Source organism: Astatotilapia calliptera, chromosome 1 (assembly GCF_964374335.1).
Source record: "Astatotilapia calliptera chromosome 1, fAstCal68.1, whole genome shotgun sequence".
NCBI classification, from domain to species: Eukaryota; Metazoa; Chordata; class Actinopteri; order Cichliformes; family Cichlidae; genus Astatotilapia; species Astatotilapia calliptera.
In genome coordinates, this window is record NC_137422.1 from 23,466,784 (window position 1) to 23,479,159 (window position 12,376).

The following is a 12,376-nucleotide window of genomic DNA, read 5'->3' on the forward strand; positions in this document are numbered from 1 at the left end:
GTTCAAGAAAAGACATTGACAAGTTAGTAATTCCCATCATCACAACAATACTCCCTTACTAATGCTTATAATTAATGATTACAATTAGGTTAAATTAGCCAAGATTATTCACTTTGTCTGTCTCTTGTGTGCAAATTTATATTAAGTTAAAAAACAAGGCTAGAAAATTGGTTACAGGAAACGTAAGACAGATTAGTTCTAAATGGAAAAATGGATCTGAAACAAACAAATTAAATGTTCCATTTATGAAAATAACAATGTTAATATTTAGCCTGTCTACAAATTTGCATCATACATCATATCCATTTCCACTGCAGGTGCCTCATTATTTTAAAGCTTTCATTTAGGTAAATTTAAGCAAAACACTATGCTAATCAATCATTATTTAGCTGTTATCGATTACAAAGCACATGAACACTATGGCTTCTTCAGTGAGTTCAGTACTGCCACACACAGTCATTTATTTAGTAGTGCTGGGGTTATTACTTCAGCCATGCTGTGTTCAGACTTTGGTTGCTGTGGTTTCCTTTGCCTGCCTGGCCAAGAACAGTGTTATGGTTTACCTACTAACAGCCCACCATTACTGAGACTCCTGTAGTGACGTCAGGGCTGCTGTTTAAAATGTAAATTAAAGCAGTGTTCTCGTAGCTATGCCGTGCAACAAGCACATATATCATGACATGAGGAGATTTTGCTGTGATATTAATATTTAGTGCAGTTATGCCTCAAAGTGGACCGTTATGCTCATGTGTGCCCCTATATTTTTATTCTTTCATTCTACTACAGTAGCTTTCCATGATTTCAAGTTTAAAATATTCCCTATTTTACCTTATAATTTTTCTTTGCTGCACCTGTTTAGTTCATTCACTGTCTGAAACAAGCTTTTTTAGTTCAACACTCTTTAAGCCAACATTGTGCTGCACCTTGTTAACATTAAGTTTCAATAGCAGCCTTTGGTGCCTGAGATGACCATGATATGGTTCAGTCATTCAACAGTAAAAACCTACAGCAACCTCCTTGTGACAGGAAAAATCAGTTGGCTGCCCTGTGACCGCACTGAATGCTTACTGCACATGCAACACCCTTAACCTCAGGGTGACCACTTTTGATCACAAAGTGATTGCACAATACGTAGCAAAGTGTCTCCAAAAAGTCATGGTCTGACTTGGACTGCACGCAATCACTCACAGATCAGTCTTGTCGTGTCTTGATGTACCAAAATCAATGAAAGACAGCAACAGACACCTCTCTTTACTCACCATTTCTTTATATAGCACTCTGCATTTAATCATTAGTTAGTGTTGATCATTTCCCTAAATCCCTCGTTTTGCACAGTGTTGATGGGAGCCATATCTTTGGTCAGGTGATAAGTGATAGCCTCCGTAATTTCTTTGTGCCTGCGGGAGTTCGACGGGTATAGGGAAGCGCTGCATAAGGTTCCCGTTATTGGTGTTTGGGTGGTTGACCGGGACAGATTTTCTCCTGTCACTTTCTCGTCATCCCTGACGTGCTCTCCGTTGTTTTTTCCCTGCTAATTTTAGCATCACACGGCACAGATTCTGTATCACGTGGTATAAGGCTCCGCCCTTGTCATTTGTTGAGCAGGAAGAGTGAGCGCTTGTTTTCATGCAGATTACGTCCCGGATCAAAATGCGGTACAATCGTCGTCGTCTTTTTTTTTTTTTTTTTAAATCGTTGTCATTTGGAAATGAGATCGCACATAAGTATGAATCGAGATCGCGATTTTCTAACGATTAAACGTGCAGCCCTAACTGATGATGTATTTATTATTTTCTTTAGGCTTTGGTTTTGTGAAATTTTTTGTTATTCGTTTTTAATTCAGTTCTTTCCTTTTATTTAGTTATTTCATGAGTATTTTTCTTGCGGTAAATAATAATAACAAAAAAACTTTTTTTTTTAAATATGCAGCTTTTCTTTGAATCTAATTAGGTCACCTTTCAGATGGTCAACAATGTTTGCGAGCAGACATCAAAACTATGTGAACTGTATTAAAAAAAAATCTCAAAATACATTATTCATTGAAAAACCTGAAACTGTCTGGACAGATTACTATAGTCTATTGAGCTTTACAAGAAAAGCCACTTCTTTCCTAAACCAGCATATGCGGGATATAATATTCTATAGGGTATATAAATCAAATCTGTAAGGTACGTACGCAGCTGTGTGTGAGTGTTGACATGCACGCCTTATGGAGGTGCAAACAGCTGTCTGCTGGCTGATGGTGTGCCTTGTAATGTCAGAATCACTCATTTATATGCACCTGGAGCAAAGATATCTCAAGCGTCTCAGTCTTATAATTCAAATCAAGCTGCCTATGTTACCATAGCCTGTAGATGTTCATTCGGGAAGGGCACAGAGAAATAAACAAGGTAACGCAGCTCGAGTGGCTCTGACATTTAACTGAATTCTAATAGAAAGTGACAGGAGATTGACATTAAATGAAATTCATACAGGGCATCTAGAACAACCAATGTGTGAGGGACAAACAAACGGGAAGAGCTGTTCACACTTGCTCACACAAACAGTGAGATGTTCTCACTTAAACAAAGAGATACAGTTTCACATGGAAATGAACATGCACACATCTTGTTCATTATTTTACAAATGAACTACACTTGAGAATATTTTGAAGATACGATTTACAGTGGATTAGGTCATCACAAATAAAGCTACATGACCTTTAAAATTTTTTAATTCCATGACATATCATGTTAATTTACACTCCTTAAAGTGACAAATTTAAACAAATTTCTCATTTCTACTTCACACAGGCCTGAGATCATAGGCTAAATTGTACTGAACTAACTGTGCATAGTGCAGGGTAGCAGAGTGCTGGATATCAGCAGATATTAGTTATGGACAGAATGAAGAAAATAACTAAAAATATTGTTTTCTGTAAATATCTTCGGATATGCAGCCATGAATAAGTTGATCCTTTAATTTTAAAGTCCACCATTTGCCATGATTTAAAAAAGGACTAACATTAAACATTTACATTTACAGACAGGCTGATTGGCCTGCGGAGATGATCACAAACCATATTTTCCTGCAATGCAGCTTATAACATAATAAACATAATATTGTCTTGTTTTCATGGAGAGTAAAGTTTTTAAATGTACGGCAAAAAGCACCTGCTTATTCTGAAGCTCAGTTTTCTGACTGAATCAGTGGATCAACAGATAAAAATCTTGCAACTATTTTGGTAACAGATTAATCCTTGGCATTTTACATTCTCAAATTAGATTATTTTGCCTGCATTTCTCTGTTTTATATGATTTAAAAATAAGTATATTTTGTTCAATTAACCAACAAAAGGAGAAACAAACCCATATTTAATTTAACATGCGGATATTTTCACTACTCTCAGTATTAGACACTCAAACTGCTGATTTAGTTTTGCAAAATCGTGACAGGGTATTTTTTTTAATCTTTCATTTATATCTTTAATTTAGTCATCTACTTTCTGACAGGGATTGGATTATTTTATCAATCCCTTTATCAAAAGTCTTATTATGTTATTGAAAAAGACCTTGCCTAATTGTGGAAATGAATAACAAGCACCATTTAAATATAGCCTGAACTGAAATATTTTTTAAACTAAAAGGAAGCTCAAGAATAACACCAGATTCCAGTGTTTTCTAACCTTTGCTGGTCCCGTCTGTCACACAAATACATGTCTATCATAGGTCCAACAGCAACAATGGTGCTGGGATAAGGTCTTTGTTATAGTAAGTGTTAAACGATGTGCTGTGGAGCAGAAAGGTCACTCAGGAGCATTATCGTGTGGGTCATCTTACCCGTGAGGACTCATAAGAAGGACTGGACTCATAGGAAGGACTGGACTCGCCACCTGGGGTCCAAGATGCTTGGGTGGTCCGCTCATCCATACCTGTCAGAAACAGAGAGCACAACTCAGTCAGAAAGTCACGATTACCCTCACAGTTCAGTGTACCCGTACCACATGTACCTGTGTCTTCACTCAAACAACCCCGGTTTATTTAGTGTCCCTGTGGTTGTGTTTAACACGACATCTTCTGTTTATAACTCACTGTATATAATGACCCTTATATTTATATTTGCTTTTGTAATCTTTTTAACTATAAAAAAATGTTTCTTACACATCTGTTCTGGCATGGCTAGAACATTGGAAATGTGTGGAAAATATATGAACCTTTTTTTAACATTAAAGGCTTTGATTTCTTACAGATTTGCTGGCAAATTTTTTTTGTTTTTGGGAATTTTCAGACATTTCAATTATGTAAAGAGTTTGTGTGTTTCCGCACGGAATATTTATTTTGTAAGTAGCAAAAGACAAGCACGAGAACAATCTATATAAATCTGTGTTTGTCCAATTTACGTTTCTAACTTTTTTTTTGGTATAAAAGTTATTATAATCCATAATGAATTAGATTACATTAGAATATGTTTTACAGATAAAGGAAAGAGTTCACGTGTGAACTAATAATATATCCAACTAATCGTACTATAACAAATTAAATTTCTTTGTCTCTGTTTGCCTGTGAATTCCTTCCACAAGATTGACACCTAATGAACCAAATTTGGCACATAGGTACATCACACAGATATAACTTTTATCCATGTGACATGATGCTATCATGTTGCCTGGCAACCACCTACCAGGACTAAAATGACCCATGTGCAGCGTTCATGCACTTACAACACCTTATAAAAGCATTGTATAATTTTTATTTCACAACAATAATATCCTACTCAGCAAATATCGAATGTAACTGTTTTTCACATTTTCCAATGGCAATGTTTAAATCATTAACATTACAGTATAACATCTGACAATTAAATACATTATACTATATATCCATCCATCCATTCGCTTCCGTTTATCCTTTTCATGGTCGCAGGGGGCGCTGGAGCCCATCCCAGCTGTCATAGGACGAGAGGCAGGGTACACCCTGGACAGGTCGCCAGTCTATCGCAGGGCCAACACACAGGGACAGACAGCCGGAGTACCCGGAGAGAACCCACGCAAACACGGGGAGAACATGCAAACTCCACACAGAAAGACCCCGGCCTGATGTTGGAATTGAACTCAGGACCTTCTTGCTGTGCGGCAACAGTGCTAACCACCGTGCCATCGTGCTGCCCTATATTATATATAATATACTATATATAAAATATATAATATATATAATATAGTATGACTCCTATATCTACCTATTTCTTTGTCAAAACAAATCTACCACCCATATTTTTTTTAATTTTCTCAACGTGATTAAGTTTACCAGTTTGACAACAGCACAATAATAATAATGAAAAAAAAATGCACTTCTCTTTTATTCTGGCTTTTCCAGCTTGAAATGTTTTCTGTGGGTTTTTTTTTCCTTTTTCAATTTTCATTATTAAGAAATATATCTGAGTTTCGGGTGGTTGTCTGAACAAAACAAGATATTTGCATATGCTGTTCATTTTCTAATATTTTATTCAGGAAAAAAAATCTGGAGGAAAATAATTCACAGATTTACTGATGACAGTAATTAGTGAAATTAGTTCTGAGCTGCAACACTTAATGTCCGCCAAAAAACATCTTCAGCCAGCAGCTTTGGATATAACAATGACCACAAATGAGCAAAAAAGAAAAAACAAAAAGAAAAACTTAATAACCTGGGTGGGTCACATAAACAGACTCTTGTCTTGCTTACAAGTTGGAAATGCTATTTAATTACAGGTGCAAGCCTTTGGTCTGATTAACACCCAGACTGCCATGACAGCAGTGTGATTTTTACAACAAAACAAAGAGAAAAGTGACTAACTGATATCTTTAAATGTGACACATAAATATATTTTTCCTTCAAATTCTCCTCATGTACCACAAAGCAACCAGAAACTTGGTAATCCGATGTATGGCAGGCTAAACAGCTGAGCACTGAAACGTGATAAAACTCATTTTCTAAATTAAAGAAAACCTGAATGTTTCAAAACTCAAACTGATAAACAAATAAAATCAATAACGCCAACCAATCTGCAAAGCTAGAGCATCTGGCACAGCTTGAAAAACACAATATCTGATTTTTACAATCTAATTTATGTGATATAGTCAGTAACAAATATTTGATGCCTCGATTGAACATTATTGTGCTCCTGTAATAGCCAAAGTCACCACAAAGAAAACATAACTGCAACGCGGGTAAAGCATCAATATTCTCGAAGTTATTGATTGTCCCTGTTGTAATAATATCTGTCCCAGTAAAATGCAATCCCATTTGTTCATTTCCAACTTCAAATAAAGAATATCAGATTTTATAAATATTGGGTATGCTCAGAAAAAATAATACAACAAACAAAAAAAACTTTTTTTTTACACTTTAACAGGTTTAACAAATTTAACAGATGATATGCAGCAAAGTTGGTCTAATAATCAAAAAAGCTGAATTTTTCCAAGTGAAACTAACAAACAACAAGTAAAAAGCAAAAGTTAATTATGCACAGCTAAAAACAAACCTATAATCACTGATCAAAACGTGTTTGGTGGTGGTCCTCTGATTCACCAACATCTAAATACAGCTCTGCAGCCCTACATATAATGTTCAGTTTCACCTAATGAGGTTCAGTGCAGCTTACATGGAACTTTTTATGCGTCACTAAAGCTAATAATCACAAACAAAGCCCTTTGGTGTTATCGGAAATTGATGAGGATGTGGAACAATGATTACAAGATACGGAAAAAATACCCAATCTGAAATGATACTGCAGTTAGATTTTTTTTTTTAATTTTTAGTGTCAATACTACAATTTCAGCCTCCATTCTGCCAAGAACTTCTTAGTCAGAAACCTGTTTGTCTAATTATACATTTTACCCGAAAGTCAGTGACATTTCTGTAACCAGAAATCACGCACCAGTGAGCAGCGCAACAAATAAGTTTCATCCTGACAGACATGGTGCTTTGCTGCTTGCACGGAGTAGATTCATTTCCTCTTCTTCAGTGGGCAAACTATAAAGTTAATTTGTCTCGCTTTTGTGATTTGTCGGTTTTGTCATCCACATTTGAGGCCGTGATACTCGTGTTACTAATTGAACTACTAGTGTTGGTAGTGTGATGACACGATGGTGACATGCTGTCGCCCAGCTGAGGCATTTTACACTGTGAATGTAACAATGGTCAGTGTTTGCAGTCTGGGCCACTGGTTGTCATCTTGTCTGATTACCATCTCCAAAAGGGCTCTAGGGTTCCCTCTCTTCTCGGTACACAGACAGCCACCACAATGAGATTACTCACTGATACAAGAGGATAAAGAAAACACACAAATACACTGGCTGGCTGCAATGTAAGCATAATGAAACATGGAGAATCAGGTTCACATTCATCATTTTTTTAAGAAATGTTTGGTCTCCGAGTGTGTCTCAGGGTGTTTTCCACTATGTTAGACTAGAAGTTCTTTACACTGATAGAAAGGGGAGTTTAACTGGTCCACCCGACTTGAGCTCAAAGTGGGCGTTATGTGGCCCGCAGTGTCCAATGACTTTGACGTCCCTGCATTAGACTGAGCTCTTTTTTTTTTTCTGTTCTATGACTTTAAGACCTGTCCACCTCATCTGATTTTTGTTCTCCAGCTTAATTGACCAGCAAATTTGTAGGAACATCCCTAATATTCAGTATGTAGTCCATCAAACCATTATCAACAACATGTTTTCAGTAGAAGGCTCTGGGTGAAAAAGCAAGCAGTGTGGTTGTAGTGGTTGTGTTTGTAATAACATGCTGACTCCTCCTTTCTTACCATCTCTACGGCATCATTCATGAACAGCTTGCACCAAACCTAGATTCAGTTAAAAGCCAGCCAATAAAATTATTTGTGCACTTTTTGTACAAATGAAAAGATTTGAGCATTAAGTTCAATATTACTGATGCAAGAAAATTCAACAAGGCTGTGAAAGTGTCTGCTCAGCAAACTGCAGGAAAAAAATAGCCAAGCATTACAGTTTGTATTTAGAATTTCACTACTAGTGACATTTGCTGAGATAGGAATCTATATCATCTTACTCACTTGGAGAATGAATACTTTCCATCACTCGAAAACAGTTGGCAGCACAACCACACGCCAAATGTTATGCATTTATTTTACAAAAAAGAGCATTTGGTCCTGGCAGTATCTGAAATACACTTAACATAACACATGGGGCCCATAATACATAAATTGCTCCTATGGGCAAAGACAGTGACACATTTTGTATACAGTGGTCCCTCGCTATATGTTTTGCGGATTTTTTTGTGCAATTTTGCATGCTTTTTTTTTTTTGCAGTGCAATCAATCAATCTCGTACCGTGTCTCCTGTACAGTACAGAATGCATTCAGCTTGTCAAATTTACATAAATCTTCGATCGCTAGCAGTGTGACTCTGAAGTGCTGTACTGTATGTTTGTAAGTTTTCTACCCAACAAACGCACCAATGCTGACAAAACTTTTATACACCATCAAAGGCATAACACATGGGGCCCATAATACATAAATTGCTCCTATGGGTGAAAAGTGTGAAAATTTTCATGCCTGTCTGAGAAAAGTGTATAAAATGTGTAGCCTTAAAAAAACCTATAATAGCCTTAAGCCTTAAAATCTATAATAATTGTCAAAAAATTAAGTTGGCTACTTTACGGATTTCACATATCGCAGGTTATTTTTAGAACGTATACATATATATATATATATGTGTGTATATGTATACATACATATATACATATATATACATATATATATATATATATATATATATATATATATATATATATATATACATATACATATACATATATATATATATATATATATATATATATATATATATATATATATATATATATATATATATATATACGTATGTATGTGTGTGTGTGTGTGTGTGTTACCAGTCATTTGGGAAACCTCAAGAGCTGTAGAGTAAGTTTGAAACAGTTATGCATGTACTTTCTCATACATTCTCATATTGGGTTCTCAGTTTTGGACCCTTGGGCTATATCTATTTCCATGTGTGCATCATGGCGTTACATGAAGAGCGTTGGCAGAGGAACAGAAAAAAAAAATCTAAATCAAGATGGAAAAAGGCTGCAGTAAAACTGATGGCCAACTAATAATGAGTTGGAGCTACTATATGGAAGTACACAACTGTACTAAACTGCAGGATTACAATTTGCAAAAGAACATGAAAAGAAGCTTGATGAATACTGGGTGTATAATCTTTGTCTATATGAGGCCGAGATAAATCTGTTTGACTCAGATGAGGTGTGTGGCATGAAAGTGGGCCGGACGACCACAGTAAATGAGATGCAAACAGTAACACACAAAAAGGACTGTGATGACCTGTGGCTTGTGTTTGTGTATTTGTCGAGTTATATTTTATTTCTTTGTACAGTTTTGCTTCTTATTGGGGGGGTAAGTACACTGAACTTGTGTGTAATAAAATCTTCTATATAACAAAACACTAGCTAGAAACATTATTTCCTGTCTCCAGACACAAGGTACTAGAGACTAGACGAATCTCCCATAAGTGCCCAAAGGAGACAGACAAGGTTCTGACAAAGATCTGGCCAGGTACATTGGAGCAACACTATTATCCCACTATCCCAGTAATAAAAAGGTTGACTAACGCTCATTACGCTTCTACCATGGGGCCTTTAATGCAGTAAATGAGGGCTGTGGATCATTTGATAATCAGATCTATTTTCCAAAGGGATGTATTCACTTCTGGCAAATGGTGCAGCGTGATATAGTTTCCATGTCTGTTAGAGTAATGCTAGGATTCACACAGGTCCGAGTAACGTAAATTTCTACATCGCAAAGATGATGAATGTGAGGCTCTGTGCAGACGTCCACATACCTGCCAATTTTTTTGTGACCACACAGACTTGTCCATGAAGACACTACTCCACAATACACAAGTACACATGGGGCCCCTCAGGGAGAAGGTTTTTGGGCTTGATGTCTAATTGATGGTTTCTTGTATAAATGATCTTAGAGCAGCCCAGTCAAAACTATGACTGTGCCAAATGTTTTCACGCAAATCACAATAATGTGAAATAGCAACTGAAATCAGACAAATCCAACTGATTCCAACAGGGATACACAGGGTTAACATCAACCCTCCATTACTCCATATAAGCTACACTTACACCACACCTTTTTATTTACCACAATCTTTTGCACTAGCTACAAACACTGGCTACAAAACAAACATGTCCATGATTACAGCTAGAAACAGTGAATTTCAAACACGCTGTTTCCTGACATAATCGACAATCTCAAACACTATATTTCAACAAATTTAAATTAAGACCTGTTAGCCCAAAATTAGGGATGCATCTAATCGGGACAGAAATGTTGATAATATGAGGTGTGATCAAGAGGCATGAAGCACAGTTCAGGCTGTTTGCTCTGAATGTTCTCCCTCAGAAACTTCAGACTGACCCCAGAGGAAAAGAAATTCTTATGCACGACCGTGTGACTATCAAGAAAAACAAACGGCACACTCGTGGATGTGCTCCTGACCTCACTTGCCACTTTTGTTCATTGACACTGACAATTCTTTAACTGAAACATGCTCATTTGTAGATGGACACAGTTTGAAAGAGAAGTTTAGGATTGCTCTCTGCACAAGTTCAAGGGTGTGTGCAGAAATCACAGAGCACACAGTGCAAGTGGTCATAGCGGGACATGCAGGAAGGAAAAATAAAAGTGGGGCTGAAAATGGTCAAGAGATGCACGTGAAGATAATCTTAAAGGGAGAGATCGGGTAAACTCAAATCAGATACGGTTTTTGATTTTCATGATCTGGTTTCCAGAACATTTTGATTACACCTCATAACATTCAGCCTTTACTCCTCCCTTTCTCGCAGGGAAAGATTACTTTTCTCTAGAACTTCTGCTCTACATCACACTGCCCTGATTCATTTGGCCAGAAAAATATTAACCACTGCAAATGTCTTATTTGGCATCTATATTAGATATGAGAGGAGCTGGAGCCTATTCATGAGGTGCAAGTCTGTCTATCACAGGGCCAACACAAAAAGACAGACAACCAAGTTATGGTTTCTCCAATTCTGCTATCAGAGATCAGCCAAACAAATATATTAAGGACTTCAAGCATCCACCGATCTAAGATAACCTGAGCCACACTCCAGCGAGTCCACATTCACAGAGCCACATCACCAGCCTTACCTTTATATTGAGAAACCTAATGATAGTAGGGACCTGATTTGTTTTGCATAATTCCTTTTAAGAAGTTTATCTGTCCCCTGGATTTTTATTTCTTTTTCAGGCGAATCTGAGATGCGGTCAGGTGTAACGGAGGTGAAGAACTGACATGGAATTACCCCCATTACAAACTAATATTTTATTTTTAGAAACAAACACGGTTATTTAACAGCAAATAAAAGATGTAGTGTTACCATAAAACAATAATTAGAGTTATTATAGTTCCAATTTAAAACTATGTGTGGAAAAACTGTTTAATTATCACACTCATATTCACACAAACAGCCAATTCAGAATCACCACTTCACCCAACACACATGTCTTTGGGCTGCGGGAGAAAGCCAGGGTACATGAAATGAACTCACACAGGGAGACTTGAGCCAGCCAGTGTATTCAAACCTAGGAGCCTTCCTGCGAGGTGACACCCTGCAGGGTATCGTTCCTTCATACACGGTTGAACAATTTTAACTGGCATATGCTTACATCCTTCAGGTATCTTCTCTGTAATGCATTTCTAAATCATTGAAAACCATCTTGACTTTACAGGCAAGAGTATTTATTTTTGTTAGGTGACATCAATCTGATAATTAATAACCAAATCTGATGCTTTGCACACAAAACTGACCTCAAAGTGAGGCAGCAGCAGTGACGCTCTCTTTGTAGCTACGACCGGCAATGAGACATTTCATTTTGGGATCCATCTGACTGACAAACCAACCTACAACAGCTGCTGGTCACAGTCAACAAATGTACCACTACATACCCACTAAATGAAAATTACCCATTTCACAGCAGCCCCACTCCATTGAAGAGTCAATGGCCTCATCAGATTTGCATCATCAACACAGCTGGAGGAGAGAAATGATGAATCTCCGTTAGAGCCACTTTGGCTATTTTTTCCAATCCATCTTTCTCTGACACACTTTTGAAGGGTCCTGCATGTCCCACTCTGCCTCAATTATCTGGCTATGCCCAGCTGAGATGCAATAATCCAAACCCTCATTCCCTGCAATTTCCACACTCATGACTGCACACTCACTTGCCTTAAGTTCACAATCACTTATGTAGGTGCTTCTTCCCCTACCTTGAGGATCAGAGAGACATGAGCTCTGGCTGTAGGCTAAAGGGAAGAGGGATT

General features: G+C 37.2%; 1 protein-coding gene across 6 annotated transcripts in view; it reads right to left on the reverse strand.

Moving 5' to 3' along the window:
- Nucleotides 1-12,376, reverse strand: part of tcf12 (transcription factor 12) — an 82,791-nt gene that overhangs the window by 65,913 nt on the left and 4,502 nt on the right. For all 6 annotated transcript variants that reach the window (XM_080298745.1, XM_080298739.1, XM_080298733.1 and 3 more), the window contains exon 4: nucleotides 3,819-3,910. In XM_080298745.1, the coding sequence (XP_080154871.1) occupies nucleotides 3,819-3,910 (92 nt within the window). The remainder of the gene's footprint in view (nucleotides 1-3,818; nucleotides 3,911-12,376) is intronic.